This window comes from Pristiophorus japonicus, chromosome 8 (assembly GCF_044704955.1).
Source record: "Pristiophorus japonicus isolate sPriJap1 chromosome 8, sPriJap1.hap1, whole genome shotgun sequence".
In the NCBI taxonomy this organism is placed as follows: domain Eukaryota; kingdom Metazoa; phylum Chordata; class Chondrichthyes; family Pristiophoridae; genus Pristiophorus; species Pristiophorus japonicus.
In genome coordinates, this window is record NC_091984.1 from 133898831 (window position 1) to 133919334 (window position 20504).

Consider the following 20504-nt stretch of genomic DNA (forward strand, 5'->3'; position numbering starts at 1 on the left):
TTCCTTACAGAAATCTGTGGATAAGAAGACTGATGTAGCCCAGTATGTTACGAGGAAGTACACAAACATTGATGAGAAGTAAGTCATTGTTTTGTGACCTGAATTATCTGTTAAGTTGCTACTTATGGACCTTTTCAGTTACAGCTGGTTTGATGCATAGGATAAAAGGTTTTAAATCTGCCATTACCTTCACCACCCCACCCCCCAGTTTAAGGGCAAACTGAATGAATATTTGAAGCAGAATGTGGTACAGGGGCCATGGGAGAGATCAGCACCATGTGATTGCACTAGCAAAGGTTGGGAAAGCCATGCTGGGCCTCATTCTGTGCTATAAACTTTTATGGTTCTGAGGATCTCCCTAAAGATGATGACTTGTGTTTGGATGCATTGCTACGATTTGTTGATGATTTGGACCCTTTTTTACTCATTCTCATGGCAAAGGTAAGCGTTCACCGGTGAGCCTGCACTTCCTGTGATCCAGAACTTGACTGTACACTTATGATTCTGAGATAGCATTGGCCCAGGACCAACTGGTAACTTTTTTTATTGGTCCTAAATAAAAATGGATATGAGTCATGCCAAACACTTCCCATAACAAAACAAAACTATTGAACAGGTTTATGCACCACTATGCCGTGAGTTTCCTAGGGAGTTTCTCTTGATCGGCTGCCTTAATTTTCCAGTAGAAATCCGGTTTACGCATCTATCTCAGGTCGCTGCTACTATTTCTCCAAAGTTACGGTGGCCAGTTGGGAGAAGCCCTGAGGAAGTTCCCTGTAAGTTTCTTTTTTTACTCGATTGGGTACAATTGTATATTGGACGAGTAACCCACGTGTGTAGAATCTCCCTGAATGGACAAATCAAATGGGCTCAATGACCTTTCCTCATCCATAATAATGTTGTGTTTTCTACTGTGTTTGGTTACATGGCTGTATGTTGGCCTAGCAGCCCAGGGGTCATGTATTCAAATCCCAAAGTGGCATGTCTTGAATTTTGCATGTGATAACTTTGCGAATTTGTGGGCTGACCGCGTGACAAATAAAAGAAAAATGTAGGGAGCAGCACATGGCTTTCTTTGACCTCACACAGGCCTTCGACACTGTCAACCAACAGTTTGGCTGTCCTCAAACTGTTGTCACCATCCTCCTCCTGCTTCACGATGATGCAAGCCATGATTATTACCATTGGATCCACCACAGACCCAATACAAGTGCAGACCGGGGTCAAGCAAGGCTATGTCATTGGACCAACGCGCTTCTCAGTCTTTCTCACTGCAGTGCTTCATCTAATCTCCAACAAGCTCCCTGCTGGAGTAGAACTAATCTACATGACAAACGGGAAATTGTTTAACCTCCTTCGTCTCCAGTCGAGGACCAAGGTTGTCCCAACCTCGGTCATTGAATTACATTATACAGACGCCGCTTGCGTTTGCGCACACTCAGAGGCCGAACTCCAAACCATCGTTGACACCTTTACTGAAGCGTATGAGAGTCTGGGCCTTACATTAAACATCCATAAGACAAAGGTTCTCAACCAACCTGCCCCCACCTCGCAGTACTGCCCCCCAATCATCAAGATCCACGACAAGACCTTGGACAGTATGAACCACTTTTCCTACCTTGGGAGCCTCCTGTCAGCAAGGGCTGATATCGATGACGAAACCCAACACCGCCTTCAGTGCGCCAATGCAGCCTTCGGTCGCCTGAGGAAAGGATTGTTTGAAGACCAAGATCTCAAACATAAGAACATAAGAAATAGGAACAGGAGTAGGCCATACGGCCTCTCAAGCCTGCTCCGCATTCAATAAGATCATGGCTGATCTGATCATGGACTCAGCTCCACTTCCCCGCCCACTCCCCTTATCCCCTTACCCTTTAAAAAAACTATCTATTTCTGTCTTAAATTTATTCAATGTCCCAGCTTCCACAGCTCTCTGAGGCAGCAAACTCCACAGATTTACAACCTTCCGAGAAGAAATTTCTCCTCATCTCTGTTTTAAATGGGCGGCCCCTGATTCTAAAATCATGCCCTCTAGTTCTAGTCTCCCCCATCAGTGGAAACATCCTCTTTGCATTCACCTTGTCAAGCCCCCTCATAATCTTATGCGTTTCGATAAGATCACCTCTCAAACCCGGCACCAAGCTCATGATTTACAGAGCAGTAGTAATTCCTGCCCTCCTTTATGCTTCAGAGACATGGACAATGTACAGTCGCACCTCAAAGCACTGGAAAGTACCACCAATGCTGCCTCTGCAAAATTCTGCAAATCCATTGGCAGGATAGGAGTACCAACGTCCGTGTTCTCTCAGGCCATCATCACCAGCATCGAAGCATTGGTCACGCTCGATCAGCTCCGGTGACACCTTCACTGAAGCGTACATTAAACATCCATAGGACACAGGTTCTCTACCAACCTTCCCCCACCTCACAGTACTCCCGCCCCCCCCCCCCGATCATCACGTAGTCCGCATGCCTGATACAATACTTACGAAACAAGCACTCTATTCCGAGCTCCATCGTGAAAAGCGAGCCCTAGGAAGGCAGAGAAAACACTTCAAGGACACCCTCAAAGCCTCCTTGAAAAAATATAGCATCCCCACTAACTGTCGGGAATCCCTGGCCAATGACTGCTCAAAATGGAGAAGAAGCATTTGGGAAGGTGCTGAACACTTTGCGTCTCTTCGTCGGGAGCACACGGAAGTCAAGTACAAATAGCGGAAGGAGCATATGACAAATCAAGCACCCCACCCACCCGTCCCTTCAACCACCACCTGTGACGGAGCCTGTAGATCCCACATTGGACTCATCTGCCACTTTAGAATTCCTGTTAGTGTGGAAGCAAGTCATCCTCGACTCCGAGGGACTGCTTAAGAAGAAAGAATTTGTGGGCTGACACCAGGGCAAGGGGGAAATTGTTCAAGCCCGACTGGTTGACTGATGCCGTTTAGGAAGGGAGCCTACATGGTCTGGCCTACCTACATATGATTATGTGGTTGACTCTTATTGCTCCATGGAGTGTCCCAGTTGTGTACATAACCATCTCAAGCCAACTAGTGATGAGCAATACATGTAGTCTAATCAGCTTTATGTGCATCTTGAGTGTAAAGAACCAAAATTGCAACAATAACAATGTGAGTGAGATGTTGAATATGTAATTCCCATTTTCAGTGCTCTATTTTAAAACCAATTTAAACTAAGATACACAGCAACAACAAAATGAGCAAGTCTGGGTAGAAATATCCATTTTTGAACTGTTAGAAAATCTCCGTTTATACTGGCTGCCCTACATCATCATCTCTGTAAAAGTGACCATTGTTGATGTAACCAACAGCAAGAGAGCACGAGCAGGAAATTTACCCAGGAGCAGAAACTCTGGCTAATTTATGTTCCTCTCCTCCCCAGGGACCCCAGGTTAGTTGGAGCACTTTCACCACCTCCCTGGTTGAGATCATCTAACTCAGCATAGACCAAGAGGGGTCAGAGCTTACCACCTGGAGCAGTGTGTTGGCTCAGTACCACACCATGTTTCATTGATTCACTGAGCCATTAGGAGAGCTGGCCTCAAAAGTAGTTCACTTCCTTTGTATAAACGTTGTAGGTTTAAGGTTGTCACTGTTTTCAGGTTTTTCACGACATTGCCTCACTGGTTGTGTATCACTGGTAACTCCTGCATCTAGACTTTGCATTCCCTATAATTTGTAGTGCACATTTTACTGCCCAATATGTTGTTAAACGAGAGCATGACTTGGGGAGCATCACAGAAAACCCTTACTCAGTATACTGGCACTGAAATGCTGCAAATTCTGCGGTGAACACACTCTCTTTCCAAAACACAGACTGAAGAGCACTTTGTTGAGATGAGGCACAAACTGTTTCATTTTCACAAAATATATGATTCAACAGTATCAAGCTTTCACAGTGGAAGCAGTTCATTTGCAGTTACAGAAAAATAACGATGCCTGCTTACCATCTCTCGAGACACAGGCTCTAATTTTATAGTTAAAATATTTCAAAATTATCTGGTGCAGGCTTTGCATTGTTATCTTGTGCACAGCCCACCCACTGTGTGTGCTTGCGCACTGTTACCCAGTTTAATGCAGATAAGTATAACGTAATATATTTTAGGAGAAAGATGTTGATGGGTATAGATGAACAGGGAGACCTAGAGTTTGAAATACATTATTCCCTACAAGTGGAATTTGGGGTTTTATAAGCAGTGGTGTAGAGTTCAAGAGTAAAAATTTAAGTATGAATAGAGCAGTGTGTGCAGTTTTGGTTGCCCCATTCTCGAAAGACCCTTAAAGTCCTAGAGAGAGTGTATTGGGTAGATTCACCAAAATGCAATGATGGGAAACTACAAAAATAAGAGACTTGAGTGAGAAGTGTATCCGCCTCGAGCTCTTGACGGTCCGCGTTGCGGAATTGGAGCTGAGGGTGGATTCACTCTGGAGCATCCACGATGCTGAGAATGACGTGAGTATCACATGTAGTGAGTTGGTCTTACCGCAGGAGAAGGGTCCACAGCCAGATAGGGAATGGAAGACCAGCAGGAAGAGCAGTGCAAGAAAGATAGTGCAGGGGTCCCCTGTGGTCATCCCCCTGCAAAACAGATACACTGCTTTGAGTACTGTTGGGGAGGATGACTCATCAGGGGAGGGCAGCAGCAGCCAAGTTCATGGCACCGTAGGTGGCTCTGCTGCAAAGGAGGGCAGGAAAAAGAATGGGAGCGCGATAGTGATAGGGGATTCGATGGTGAGGGGAATAGATAGGCGTTTCTGCGGACGCAACCGAGACTCCAGGATGGTATGTTCCCTCCCTGGTGCAAGGGTCAAGGATGTCTCGGAGCGGGTGCAGGACATTCTGAAATGGGAGGGAGAACAGCCAGTTGTTGTGGTGCACATTGGTACCAACGACATAGGTAAAAAAAGGGATGAGGTCCTACGAAAAGAATTTAAGGAGCTAGGAGCTAAATTAAAAAGTAGGACCTCAAAAGTAGTAATCTCGGGATTGCTACCAGTGCCACGTGCTAGTCAGAGTAGGAATCGCAGGATAGCGCAGATGAATACATGGCTTGAGCAGTGGTGCAGCAGGGAGGGATTCAAATTCTTGGGGCATTGGAACCGGTTCTGGGGGAGGTGGGACCAGTACAAACCGGACGGTCTGCACCTGGGCAGGTCCGGAACCAATGTCCTAGGGGGAGTGTTTGCTAGTGCTGTTGGGGAGGAGTTAAACTAATATTGCAGGGGGATGGGAACCTATGCAGGGAGACAGAGGGAGACAAAAATGAGGCAAAAGCAAAAGACAGAAAGGAGATGAGGAAAAGTGGAGGGCAGAGAAACCCAAGGCAAAGAACAAAAAGGGCCACTGTACAGCAAAATTCTAGAAGGACAAAGGGTGTTAAAAAAGCAAGCCTGAAGGCTTTGTGTCTTAATGCAAGGAGTATCCGCAATAAGGTGGATGAATTAACTGTGCAAATAGATGTTAACAAATATGATGTGATTGGGATTACGGAGACGTGGCTCCAGGATGATCAGGGCTGGGAACTCAACATCCAGGGGTATTCAACATTCAGGAAGGATAGAATAAAAGGAAAAGGAGGTGGGGTAGCATTGCTGGTTAAAGAGGAGATTAATGCAATAGTTAGGAAAGACATTAGCTTGGATGATGTGGAATCTATATGGGTAGAGCTGCAGAACACCAAAGGGCAAAAAACGTTTGTGGGAGTTGTGTACAGACCTCCAAACAGTAGTAGTGATGTTGTGGAGGGCATCATACAGGAAATTAGGGGTGCATGCAATAAAGGTGCAGCAGTTATAATGGGTGACTTTAATATGCACATAGATTGGGCTAGCCAAACTGGAAGCAATACGGTGGAGGAGGATTTCCTGGAATGCATAAGGGATGGTTTTCTAGACCAATATGTCGAGGAACCAACTAGGGGGGAGGCCATCTTAGACTGGGTGTTGTGTAATGAGAGAGGATTAATTAGCAATCTCATTGTGCGAGGCCCCTTGGGGAAGAGTGACCATAATATGGTGGAATTCTGCATTAGGATGGAGAATGAAACAGTTAATTCAGAGACCATGGTCCAGAACTTAAAGAAGGGTAACTTTGAAGGTATGAGGCATGAATTGGCTAAGATAGATTGGCTAATGATACTTAAGGGGTTGACTGTGGATGGGCAATGGCAGACATTTAGAAACCGCATGGATGAATTACAACAATTGTACATTCCTGTCTGGCGTAAAAATAAAAAAGGGAAGGTGGCTCAACCGTGGCTATCTAGGGAAATCAGGGATAGTATTAAAGCCAAGGAAATGGCATACAAATTGGCCAGAAATAGCAGCGAACCTGGGGACTGGGAGAAATTTAGAACTCAGCAGAGAAGGACAAAGGGTTTGATTAGGGCAGGGAAAATGGAGTACGAGAAGAAGCTTGCAGGGAACATTAAGGCGGATTGCAAAAGTTTCTATAGGTATGTAAAGAGAAAAAGGTTAGTAAAGACAAACGTAGGTCCCCTGCAGTCAGAATCAGGGGAAGTCATAACGGGGAACAAAGAAATGGCAGACCAATTGAACAAGTACTTTGGTTCAGTATTCACTAAGGAGGACACAAACAACCTTCCGGATATAAAAGTGGTCAGAGGGTCTATTAAGGAGGAGGAACTGAGGGAAATCTTTATTAGTCGGGAAATTGTGTTGGGGAAATTGATGGGATTGAAGGCCGATAAATCCCCAGGGCCTGATGGACTGTATCCCAGAGTACTTAAGGAGGTGGCCTTGGAAATAGCGGATGCATTGACAGTCATTTTCCAACATTCCATTGACTCTGGATCAGTTCCTATCGAGTGGAGGGTAGCCAATGTAACCCCACTTTTTAAAAAAGGAGGGAGAGAGAAAGCAGGGAATTATAGACCGGTCAGCCTGACCTCAGTAGTGGGTAAAATGATGGAATCAATTATTAAGGATGTCATAGCAGCGCATTTGGAAAATGGTGACATGATAGGTCCAAGTCAGCATGGATTTGTGAAAGGGAGATCATGCTTGACAAATCTTCTGGAATTTTTTGAGGATGTTTCCAATAAAGTGGACAAAGGAGTACCAGTTGATGTGGTATATTTGGACTTTCAGAAGGCTTTCGACAAGGTCCCACACAGGAGATTAATGTGCAAAGTTAAAGCACATGGGATTGGGGGTAGTGTGCTGACGTGGATTGAGAACTGGTTGTCAGACAGGAAGCAAAGAGTAGGAGTAAATGGGTACTTTTCAGAATGGCAGGCAGTGACTAGTGGGGTACCGCAGGGTTCTGTGCTGGGGCCCCAGCTGTTTACATTGTACATTAATGATTTAGACGAGGGGATTAAATGTAGTATCTCCAAATTTGCGGATGACACTAAGTTGGGTGGCAGTGTGAGCTGCGAGGAGGATGCTATGGGGCTACAGAGTGACTTGGATAAGTTAGGTGAGTGGGCAAATGCGTGGCAGATGAAGTATAATGTGGATAAATGTGAGGTTATCCACTTTGGTGGTAAAAACAGAGAGACAGACTATTATCTGAATGGTGACAGATTAGGAAAAGGGAAGGTGCAACGAGACCTGGGTGTCATGGTACATCAGTCATTGAAGGTTGGCATGCAGGTACAGCAGGCGGTTAAGAAAGCAAATGGCATGTTGGCCTTCATAGCGAGGGGATTTGAGTACAGGGGCAGGGAGGTGTTGCTACAGTTGTACAGGGCATTGGTGAGGCCACACCTGGAGTACTGTGTACAGTTTTGGTCTCCTAACTTGAGGAAGGACATTCTTGCTATTGAGGGAGTGCAGCGAAGATTCACCAGACTGATTCCCGGGTTGGTGGGACTGACCTATCAAGAAAGACTGGATCAACTGGGCTTGTATTCACTGGAGTTCAGAAGAGTGAGAGGGGACCTCATAGAAACGTTTAAAATTCTGACGGGTTTGGACAGGTTGGATGCAGGAAGAATGTTCCCAATGTTGGGGAAGTCCAGAACCAGGGGTCACAGTCTAAGGATAAGGGGTAAGCCATTTAGGACCGAGATAAGGAGAAACTTCTTCACCCAGAGAGTGGTGAACCTGTGGAATTCTCTACCACAGGAAGTAGTTGAGGCCAATTCACTAAATATATTCAAAAGGGAGTTAGATGAAGTCCTTACTACTCGGGGGATCAAGGGGTATGGCGTGAAAGCAGGAAGTGGGTACTGAAGTTTCATGTTCAGCCATGAACTCATTGAATGGCGGTGCAGGCTAGAAGGGCTGAATGGCCTGCTCCTGCACCTATTTTCTATGTTTCTATGTTTCTATGAGATACCACAGCTATGTTTATTGGAGCTAAGAGGAGATTTTAATGGAGGTTTTTTAAATTATGGATAGTGGTGATTGAGTGGCTCACTCCATTATTTTATTATGTGACTACCAGGATGGTAGACAGTAAACTCGATGGATATTGGTTTTTTTTGTCTAGCCATTCCTGAGCTCTTATGAGGGAAAGACCTGCTTCATCTGGCTGGCGAGTTGGTTCCCAATTTAAAATCCTCACCAGCAGAGTGAGGGGAGAAATGAGAAGAAAATTCACAATGCAGAGGGTCATTGGAGCATGGAAAGCTTTATCACAGGTTGTGGTTAAGGCAGAGACAAGTGGATTTTTTTAAAGGGAAGATTGGATGTATATTTGAAGCAGAGGAAGATAAATGGCTGCAAGGAGAACTGGGCAATGGTTTTAGTTCTACTTTAGCCAAAGGTCAGCAGAGACTCGCTGAGCCAAGTTGCTTCCTTCTCTATAAACCTCTGTGCTCTAAATTTGAATGCGATCCTAGCAATGGAAAGATAAGTAATTGGCTTTTTTGGAGCCTGCTATACCTGACGGATTACCCTAGGATTGAGCTCTGACTTGAGCCTTCACTATTAATGTGAAGGTGCCCTCTGGTTACGCAGTTCATTAACACAATATTCTTTCATTGTAAAACCTGAATTTGTATCTAGCTGAGATCGCTGGGATACAAGTTTTGTCCTCCATTCTCATCATACGTAACTCCTGACCACTGAACTATTTTCCTTGGCCACACTGCACACTAACATTGTTAATGGCTCTCCTCACTTGGGCTCTATTCCTCTGCATCTCAACAACTGCCTTATTTAACCTCTCAGAAACTGGTCATGGTAGATGCTGTCACCTTCTCCACAGATGGAAGATTAAAGCATCCCCATTATGTGACTGTGGAGCTCCTAATCAGACCCTGGAGCATATCATCGAGCACTGCCCTCACAGGAAATTCACAGGCAGCCTACAAGATATCCACGGTGTTCCACCCGAAACTTTGGCTAGATATCCAACTTAGATGTAGACATTTGATTTGCTTTGCTGCTACCATACGAAAGAAGATTTAACCTCTCTTTCTCCTTAAGGTCGACAAATGAGTCATTACCTCCCAGCTGTGTGTTTTCCTCTCCCTGATGGAATCCCTTTAGTCTGGGTTCATTCACAGCACGTAGACAGTCCTGGTGGAAGTTAGCAATGATATCCTTGGTGACAAACCACAGTGTGTTATCCCTTCTTGTCTCCTCACCCTTTCAGCGATGTTCGATGTTGTCCACTGCACGATTCTGCTCCAGCATCTCTTCTCCCATCATCCACCTGTATGGTACTGCCCTAGTGTCGTTCCACTCCTACCTGTCCTAAAACAGCTAGCATATCTACAACAATGGCTTTTCCATCCACTGCCTCTCAATGCGATGCCCCTTAGCAACATGGTAAGCAATGGAAATCAGTTTTCTTATGTTCACGGACAGCGCCAAGCTCTATCTTTACATCATAACCACCTCGTCGCATGCTAGAATTTCTCTAATTGAAGCAAGTATGAAGTAATTATTTTCAAACTCCGACAAAAAAACTTTGCATCGTTCTCACTCGCTCCACCCCTCTTCCTGGCTGCTTGCTCAGGCTGAACCAGGCTGTATACCGCCTGGGTACCCTCTTCAACCCACAGCTGAGCTTCAAACCCCATATTCTATGCCATTGATCTCACCTTTGTAATGTTGGTCCAGAAATTCCGGTTTCTCCTTCCCACGGGCATTCGAATAGATTTTAGAAAAAAGATGCCCACCTACCTGAAGCTGCTGCGGCCACGCGAGTTCCCGGTCCGGAGGCCTTTCCTGACTGCGCGTTGTAACGCGTGCACGTCAGGATGTGCACAGGCCTGAAGCTGGAGTCACATGGCTCTGGGCAGCCAATCAGGTGCAGTATATTCTCATTCATAGTAATAGGTGATTACTATGAATGAGAAACACCCCCAAAACAAAAATAAGATAGAAAAAATGCACATCATATTTTTATTAATTTAAATTAGTTATTAATGTATTTAAAAAATATATATACTTTCCCAATTTAAAAAAAAAAGATTTTTTAATTATGCTTTAAAATAAACTTACCATAGTGAGGAGGGTTTTTAACAATAAAATGTGTTTTTATAACAATAAAATGTGTTTTTATAACTTTATTTTAAAATGTTTTTGTGTATTTTAAAACTCTTACACCTGGAAAAGTACATCAGGCGCAAGAGTTTTGAGGACATTTGCTGGGCAAGATATGGGTAAATCCCGCAATCTTGCCCTTGCAAATGTCCTCGCTCCTGAGATGTGGAGGATCTATCAAGCCAGAAACTTGACAGAGTGGAAAAGCCGGTTTTCAGCGCTTTTCCAATGTCTTCACGGGTCCGTAGAAACTCCGTACGGACCCTGGGAGGCCACGATTTCTGGGCCATTGTCTCACTGCGGCTCAGACCCTTATCCAAGACCATTTGGCATCTAACAGAGATAAAGTGGGATATCTTTACTCTCAAATCCCTAACCCCTTCCCTCATCAGATAAGAATACAACAATTTGAAGGTATGGAAGCGATTACGTTGAAAAAATTACAAGTAACCTGCTTCAGTTGATTTTGAAATTGGTTGACAATGTTTTGTTAAAGTCTTCAAATGGAGGCCGGATTCTTTAAATGCTGTAATTGGCTCCAAACTTCAAATCCTGGCCGTGACTCAGGCCCTCTTAGGTTTTTATTTGGATCCCAGGTCAGTACAGAATATCGAGGCAGATGTAACTTTGAGGATTTTGATACGATGTCTGGTATTTTCAATAAAAACAGGAATGGAATCTGTTTGACATTAAACCCCACATGTTTGTCAGCACAAGGCAACATTGTCATTTCAACAGCAGCTGGGGAGGTGAGACCCTTTACAAATAAGCAAGCTTTTGTCAGCCTCACAACCTGATGGGGTGCAGAGGCAAGTAACAAACACGATTCCAGGTATTCAGAAATTATGTTAAGAGCAAAGGTTGAAGATCCTGGCCTTGTTTTCTTGGAAGGAAAATGAGACGTTGGGGTGATGTAATTCAATTTTTCAAGATTATGCAGGGAACTGCTGTAGTTGACCCAGACATGCAGGAGGCCATACAGTGGGGGGATACATTGCAGGAAAGGGAGAGAAAATGCCCAGAAATTGTAATTTACTTAGGGAATCATTGATTTAGGTGACTTGGAGAGAGTTTGAGGAGTTGGGTTCTGTATTGAAGTGCAAAACTTGAACATAGTAATCTCTAGATTATTGCAACAATAAACCAGTTTAAAAAAAAATCTTTCTTGGGATGTAAGTGTTGCTGCCATTCTGATTTTGATATAACTGAGTGGCTTGCTGGGCCACACCAGAGGCCAGATGAGAGTCCATGTTGGTGTACGACTAGAGTCATGTATAGGCCAGACTGGGTAAAAAAAGGCAGGTTTCCTTCCCCAAAGGACATTAGTGAACCTGTTGAGTTTTTATGACCATCCAACGGCTTCATGATCGCTTACTCGTACCAGCTTTTTAATTTCAGATTTCAAAAAAATCTGATTTCAAATTCTCAAATTGTCACAGCAGAATTTGAACTAGCGGTCTCAGGATTATTCAGGCCTTTGGTTTACTCATCCAGTAACATAACCACAGCTCAACGCACTCCTTTGGAAGAATCAGCTTAGAAATACCAACATTTGTCGAGACAGAGGGCGTAAAAACTCCATCAGGGTGTTTCACAGAGGTGTAATCAGAAAAAAAATGAAAGCTCAGGTTAAGAAATGGGTCTTAAGGACCGTTTTAACGAAGGGGAAAAGGTGGTGGGTGTGGAGGTGGGGTGTGATTTAGGGTGATTCAGAATGTGGGGCCTGACGACACAGCCACCAACAGGAGGGTGAAGAGAATGGGACGGGGCTAGAGTCGGAGTAACAGAATACTGGGAGAGTTGTCGTGTCAGGAGAGGTTGCAAAGATAGCTGAGGGGCGAGACCATGAAGAGATTTAAACACAAGTATGAGAATTAACTCCTAGAGCATTAGGACAAATATTGCGCAGGGAAGCTGTCCAGATGGGATGGGATTCACCCAAACTACATTTGGTATCCAGGTCCTTGCAGAGAGGGTAATTGAGGTAATGATTTCAAGTGTTATGCTGGAAAGGGGAGAGCAGAAAGAATAACCAAACCAGACAAAAAAGGCAATTCACTACAGAAATAGGAGAATGGTCAGCTAAGAAAAGAAATGTTTTGAAGGGTAGGCTTAACCTAACAAAATGTTCATGTTCAAAGCATTTCATGACTGAACTTGAGGCTGTTCTGCAAATTGGGAATTATGATCTAATACGTATTAGAAACTTAGTTAATCCTTAATGGTATTGAGTACAACATTGAAGGGTTTAAATTGCTTACCTGAGACAGACCAGCCAGGAAAATAGCAGTCATGATAAATACAGCAACACGTGCAAGGCAAAGGAATTAATGGCAAGTGAGACAAATAGTATCGGGAGTGAAAGTCTCTGCTCTTCGGCGACAGCACACATAACATGATTATATTTTACATAATCTCGTGTCAGCTGTGGCTCAGTGGGTAGCACACTCACATCTGAGTCAGAAGGTTGTGGGTTCAAGTCTCACTCCAGGAACTTGAGCACATAAATCCAGGCTGACACCCCAGTGCGGTGCTCAGGAAGTGCTGCACTGTCGGAGGTGCCGTCTTTCAGATGAGACGTCAAACCGAGGCCCCATCTGCCCGCTCAGGTGGACTTAAAAGATCCCATGGCACTGTTTCAAAGAAGAGCAGGGGAGTTATCCCTGGTGTCCTGGCCAATATTTATCCCTCAATCAACATAACAAAAACAGATTATCTGATCATTATCACATTGCTGTTTGTGGGAGCTTGCTGTGTGTAAATTGGCTGCTGCATTTCCCACATTACAACAGTGACTACACTTCAAAAAGTATTTCATTGGCTGTAAAGCACTTTGAGACATCCGGTGGTCATGAAAGGCGCTGTATAAATGCAGGTCTGTCTTTCGTTATCTGAGATGTACCACTACTTGGATACTCAACTTTAGAAGGAACAATTTTAAGGTTGTCAAAGATCTTGAAGAATTTGACTATGATGTCATACTCGAGAAAACTTTAGTTAAGGGCAAATTAAAAGACAGACTCGTCAGTATCATGGATAGGTTCATAAATGTAAACCAAACATTTGTTACCCTAAATGGATTACTAAGAGAATGCCAAGTGAAATAAGTTATTTAAAAAAAAAACGACAAACTCAACCAAGCCTGCAGGGAGAAAGGTGAAGGAAACCACTGGGAACAATAGAGAACACACCAAAAATGTCAAATATATAATCGGCAAAAGAAAACTAGAAATGAGCACAGTTTTGGAAGCCAAATACAAGAATAAGAAATTAATCTGGTATACGAGCAGCAAGAGAATTATCGAAGACAAATTGAACTCCCTTACATCTGCTAAGAGTTGAAACTGAAGATGAACTAAAAATAGATAACACTGGAAAGTAAACTATTAGCCACCGATCATGCGAGATGTAAAATGGAGCTTCATGACTTAATATCACTTGCAAAGAGGGTTTCAAAACAAGTAAATTTCCAAGGAAAAATGGAATTGAGACTTAGGCATAAAATCTAAAAAGTGCTGACATTTATCATGATGTCTATGAATACAAGGGAGATTCCATTTGTATTCATCCACTCCTTCATGCTGAATATTAACACTTGGAAACAAGCCAACAGAGCAATTGTTTTCAAAAACGGCAACAAAATAAACCTAGGCAACAACGGACCTTAACTTAAAATAATAGAAATCGATCATTGTAAATAAAACTTGATGATTCATTGTCTGAAACTCCGCTATTAAATGGCAAAGAACATAGTTTCAGAAAGGACAGAGCCAGCCTAATCAGTCTCCTTGGCTGCTTTAAAGAAGTGACATCCAAAGTGAATGTTGGAAAACCCCATCACATGAGAGCTACAGAGGAGGGAGGAGCCATTCGGCCCAACTAACTTCATTCTCCCAAAACGATTTGACCCTTTACTAGTTTCAATCCTTGTCCCTTTGTCCTACCCTCGCAATTTAACTTCAAATGCTATCCCAGTTAACTTTTCCATGCCCTTCAGTATCTCTATAAGGTCAGCTCTCTGGCACCTCCCTTTTCCAGGCTAAAAAGCCAAAGTTTGCCCAGTCTTTCCTCATAACTCCAACGTTTGACACTGAACCAGCCGAATGGCTTTCTTCCTCAAACGCATTCAGCGTTTGAATATCGATCTCCCCTTATGTCTTAGCGACCAGACTTAGACTCAGTATTCAAGATGTGGTCTGGCCAGAGCACTGTATAGTTTGATTGTGGCATCCTCTGACATGAATTCTGCTGTTGAGGCTGTGGAATCTTCACAACCTAAAGTTGAACTAATATCCTAATGCATCATTTTAGGTCAAGAAGACATAAGTGCAATTTGGTTGAAGGTAAGTTGAAGACTGATGTCACGAAGCATTGCTCTGCACAGTGAATAATACCTGAAACTTAGTTCAGGTGTAAGAAAAACTCGATCACTGAAGAGACAAATAGATACTATGATGGGGGAACCATACAAATGGGAAGATGAGTTCGATGAGATAAATGACCACCTTCATCTGTGTTTATTCTTGTGGTGACGATTGATTGACAGTGCTGTCAGCCAAGAAATTAAATGTTACGACGTGAGAATGCTTTAGCGTTCAGATGTTCTGGTGTGGAGGTCAAAAGCATGTTAGGAAGTTATCCAATCCTTCGGGCATTTGGGACTCGACATGTCCCATATACAACAGCTTGTCCTAAATGATCTCCCTTGAGGTTGCACCCCGTTTCTAAGGAACAAAATGAGGCTCAATTGATTCATTCCAAGAAACCAAGAAAAGCTGAAGGCAGTATTCGCAATACTATCCAATTTGTATCATAGAGAGACTAATGTCTGTAGAGGGTATATGAATTCCCATCTGGATTTTTTCTGGTTGTTTTATACTGCTATTGGGTTAATATTTTGCCAGTATTCTTTCGTTTCTGTGAATCGCTTTAAATTGTAAATAAATTTGATAAGCAGCTTATCTGCACAGCATGGTATAGTGTTGTGACTCTGCGCCTTCAAATTGACAGGAGATGTTTTGCAGGAAGCAATTTACTGCGATCGTGGGTGGTTGTTCGACCTTGCCTATGCTAATGAGCGCATGGCAGTGAATAAAAGACAGCAGTTTCAGAGCGTCAATTATGCAGTCTGTCTATGGAAGGGGGTGTGAAACCATTTGTTGGAAAAAGCCTGAACCAGATCTGGAATATCTTGTCAATGTGTGGATGTCCTTCTGTCCCTATTAAATTATCCGCCCCCCCCCCCACCTACAGAAATGCAAAAAAATTAAACTGGAACCTATGTCAGAAGAAGCGTTGGTGTGTGCACCAATTCCAAAAACTGATTGAAATGATCACTCGGGACAAATTAAATTGAAGCGACCTGTTACCTCGCATTCCCCTTCTCGACCTGAAGGTTCTTGCATCTAAGTTACGTCATCATTGCAACTGTTTGCAAGCCAATTAAGTGAAATCCTTTGTTGTCATACATTTTTCCCACATATCTTGGGCCCAAGTTTCGGGCCGCGCCTAGAACGGCGCAGCCCCAACCTGGACGCCCGTTTTTCGCGCCACAAAGTGCGCCTAAAAAAAAACTTTCCTATTCTCCGGCTCCCTGCAGGTCGTTTGCAGCTCGGCACAACGCAGCACGAGCAGTGGGGGGTGGAGCCAGGTCTCTGCGCTGAAAACAGTGCCGGGACCTGTGTACAGGCGCGCTACAGTGGACCCGACTTGACCCCCCCTCCCACACCCCGACCTGACCTCCGCTTCCCCCGCTCCCGGCCTCCAACCCCCCCCCCCCGGACCAATCTTCTCCCCCCCCCCGGACCGATCTCCGCCCCCCCCCCCTCCCCCCCGCCCCGACCGACTGATCCCCCTCCCGATCCGCGCTCCCAGACCCGACGCCACCTACCTGTCAATCCAGTAAGTCTAAGCTCGAAGTCTTGGGGCCCGGCCGGACCCAGCCCGTTCAGCCTCCCTCTCCTTCCTTTCTTTCTCTCTCTCTCCCTCTCCCATCTCTCTCTCTCTCTCTCTCTCTCTCTCTCTCTCTTCCCCCCTTCTCTCTCCCCTTCCCTTCTCTCCCCCCTCCCCTCCCTCCCTTCTCTCACCCCCCCTCCCCTCCCTCCCTTCTCTCTCCCCCCTCCCCTCCCTCCCTTCTCTCACCCCCCCCTCCCCTCCCTCCCTTCTCTCACCCCCTCTCCCCTCCCTCCCTTCTCTCACACCTCCCTCCCTTCTCTCACCCCCCCCTCCCCTCCCTCCCTTCTCTTACCCCCCCCCTCCTCTCTCCCTTCTCTCCCCCCTCCCCTCCCTTCTCTTCCCCCCCCTCCCTTCTCTCCTCCTACACCTCCTCCTCTCCTCCCCCCTCCCCTCCCTCCTTTCTCACTTCCCCCTCCCCTTCCCTCCCTTCTCACCCCTCTCTCCCCTCTCACCCCCCCTCCCCCCCCCACACTACACCCCACTCCACCTCCCCCTCCCCTCTACCCCCCTCCCCATCCTCCCCCTCCCCTCCACCCCCCTCCCCATCCTCCCCCTCCCCTCCACCTCTCGCTGTCAGAAACACAGACACTGACAGACAGAGAGTGAGAGAGACACTAACAGAGACACACGTTGGGGGGGGGGGGGGCGTACCAGCATGCTGTTGGAGGACTCCCGGTGCTGCAGTCAGTAAGTAGAAAATGTTTTATTTATTGATTTTTTAAAAAAATATTTTTTTTTTGATTGATTTATTGGTTGATTTATTGATGTATTTATCATTTATTATTGATGATGACTCTTTTTGTAAAATTGAAGTGTTTAATGTTTGTAAACTTCCCTTTAAAGCCCCCCCCCCTCCCCCCCATTCCCTACGCCTGATTTGTAACCTACGCCTGATTTTCTAAAGTGTAGACAAGGTTTTTTCGAGCGTACAAAAGTCTTCACTTACTCCATTCGAAGTTAGTTTGGAGTAAGTTTTCACTGCCGAAACTTTGAAAACAGGCGTAAGTGGCCGGACATGCCCCCTTTTGAAAAGTAAATTCTGTTCCAAAGTGAAACTGTTCTAACTGATTAGAACTGGAGCAAACTAAATGCCGAGAATTTGAATTTCTAAGATACTCCGTTCTACATCAGTTGCTCCAAAAAATCAGGAACAACTGAGGCCGAAACTTGGGCCCCTTGTCTTAATTAACACTGCTACATCCTTCTCATGTTTTAATTCTTCTCCCCTTCACAGAAACTCGGGGAGTGAATTACAGGTGTATTATGCTCCAGATAAACGTTATCCAGATTTCTTTGAAGCCATTCGTCGGAGAGGGGATACGTTCTATTTGATATCATTTCGAAGGGTAAGTGTTTTATAATTTCTCTGCACGTATAAGTACAGTGGTCATGCTTTGCCAACACTGCTTTTGGCATCCTATACAAAAAATGTCCTGTGATAATGATTTAATTTGATTTTCCAAATCATTGTTGCTTTCTGTATGAACTGTTCCACTGGACAATGTCAGGAACAAGTGCATCCTTGGGATTCAGCTGATTTCATCTAAGGAGCATAAGATGGCTAACAGCAAGTAGATAGTAAAATTTAAGGTATACAGAATATTGAAACTTCAAACATGACATTTGGCATAGGACCATTTGTTCGGATTTAAAATGTTTACTCTTCATAATTTAAATTGGATGTAGCATTGAATGCGTCAAGGACCTTGGGGTGCGTTTGCAACTTTGTATGCATTTCTGGGAACCCCATTATTGGAAGGATAGAAATTGAAAGGATGGAAAAGCTGCAGCACGGATTTATCAGGAATATGAGGGGTTACAATTCTGATGCGGGACGAGAATTCAATGATCTTCAGATGCTGCACAGTTTAATTGAGCTCTTCCTATCATATCCAGTATAGTTAACTTAAGCAACATATGTTTTCTCCCATCATTGTTCCTTCCCCATCAGGATAACTTGCTTGTATAGGCTCACGCAGTCCTGGGTTGAGGCAAGGGGAATGGATGGATACTACATGGGAAGGAAACCCACAACAGTACTTCCAGTTGGTTTGAAATATTAACTTCTATGTCAATGATTTGGTTGTGTTCAGGTAGACCCTGCTATTAAACATGATTGGAGAGGTTCTGAATATGAATAAGGATCTGAAATGGGGAAGGGGAAATGAGTAATTAAAAATCAGATGTTGCCGAATAAATGGGAGATGACATCAGCACAAATGCTTTTAAATCGTGCAAAGCTGGCTCATATAACTAGGCTTCCTTGCCCCCCCTCCCCTCCCTTATTTCTCAACTACATGCTGCCCCTCGGCAACATCATTCGAAAACACTGTGTTAGTTTCCACATGTATGCTGATGACTTCCCGCTCTACCTCATCACAACTTCTCTCAACCCTTCCATGGTCTCAAATTGTCACATTCCTTGTCTGGCATCCGGTTGATGATCCAGGATGAGCAGAAATTTCCTCCAACTTAACATTAAGAATACTGAAACCATTGTCTTTGGTCCCCGCTACAAAATCCATTCCTTTGCCACTGATTCCATCCCTCTCCATAGCATCTGTCTAAGACTGAACCAGATTGTTTGTAACCTTGGTGTCATAATTGACCCTGAAATGAGCTTCAAACCACATTTCCGCGTCATAACGAAGACTGCCTATTTCCACCTCCGTAACATCGTCCGACTCTGCCCCTGCTTCAGCTCATCTGCTGCTGAAACCCTCATCCATGCCTTTGTTACCTCTCGACTTGACTATTCCAACTCACTCATGGCTGGCCTCCTACCTTCTACCCTCCATAAACGTGAGGTGATCCAAAACTCTGCTGCCATACCTGAACTTTCACGTGTGCTCACTGATCTACATTGGCTCAAGCAACGCCTCAATTTTAAAATTCTCATCCTTGTTTTCACATCTCTCCATGGCTTCGCCCCTCCCTATCTCTGTAATCTCTTCCAATCCCACAACACCCCCCCCGCCCCCCGAGATATCTGCGCTCCTTTAATTTTGGCCTCTTGAGCATCCCTGATTTTAATCGCTCAACCATTAGTGGCTGTGCCTTCAGCTGCCAAGGCCCCAAAGTTCTGGAATTCTCTCGTTAAACCTCTCTACTTCTCATTCCTGTTTTAAGATGCTGTTGAAAACCTATCTCTTTGATCAAGCTTTTGGCTATCTGCCCTAATTTCTCCTTATGTGGCTCAGTGTCACATTTTGTTTTATAACACTCCTGTGAAGCGCCAAGGAATGTTTTACTACGTTAAAAGTGCTATATAAATACAAGTTGTTGTTGCATGTGATTGGTCTGATTCCATGTTACTGGACAGAATTCAGGACATGGTCAAGACTTGCACAACACTGGAAATTGTACAATTCTGAGCTGCCTCTTGGGCAAGTGAACTTAGTTTTATTTTTCAAGCTCAAAGATAAGTACAGATGAGGGAAGCCACTTAGCTAATCTTACTTGTCCATCGAGAAAAAACATATAATTTACAGCACATCCTTCCCCCAGTTATGTCATCTAACTGTGTTTTGAATGAATCTGGTATTCACATCGACCATCCTATTCTGTAGACCATTCCAAATGTTTAGTACTCTTTGCATTCATACATTGTACCAAACTTGACTCCAAAATGAGCTTTTCACCAGCTTCAGCCCATGTCCCCTTGTTTTAATGTCTTGGTTTTCCTAGAAGTTATACCTTATCTGTACGGTTGAATATTTTGTTTACATCTATAAGCTCCATTCTTGGTTGTTTCCTTTCAAGGCTCGAAGAGACAGTTTCCTCACTAGGGATCCAACTTACAAAGCTATGAATGCAAGTCTTTCTTTTCTTGCTTTTAATGGATAAATTACTGGCTTACATTTTATTTCCTAATAAATTGAGATACATTCTTGTTTTTGTTATAATTTGTTCTGAGACTGTTTAACTTAAGAGCATGAAAGGTTTTCATGCATCACTGGAGCAGGTGACGGAGATTTGTTATGACCATAAAGTAATATTGCAAAGTGTTTCATTCACTTCAGGAGCTGAAATGCCTCCATTTTGGAAAGGTGCCTAATTGTGCAT

General features: G+C 44.2%; 2 protein-coding genes across 2 annotated transcripts in view; both read left to right on the forward strand.

The window, feature by feature from the left end:
• The window catches only part of LOC139269165 (cyclic AMP-dependent transcription factor ATF-6 alpha-like), a 686031-nt gene that overhangs the window by 96433 nt on the left and 569094 nt on the right, over positions 1-20504 (forward strand). The window lies entirely within an intron of this gene.
• The window catches only part of LOC139268751 (cyclic AMP-dependent transcription factor ATF-6 alpha-like), a 287425-nt gene that overhangs the window by 34839 nt on the left and 232082 nt on the right, over positions 1-20504 (forward strand). Inside the window, exons 3-4 of the mRNA XM_070887405.1 lie at positions 11-78; positions 17674-17785. Of these exons, the coding sequence (XP_070743506.1) occupies positions 11-78; positions 17674-17785 (180 nt within the window). The remainder of the gene's footprint in view (positions 1-10; positions 79-17673; positions 17786-20504) is intronic.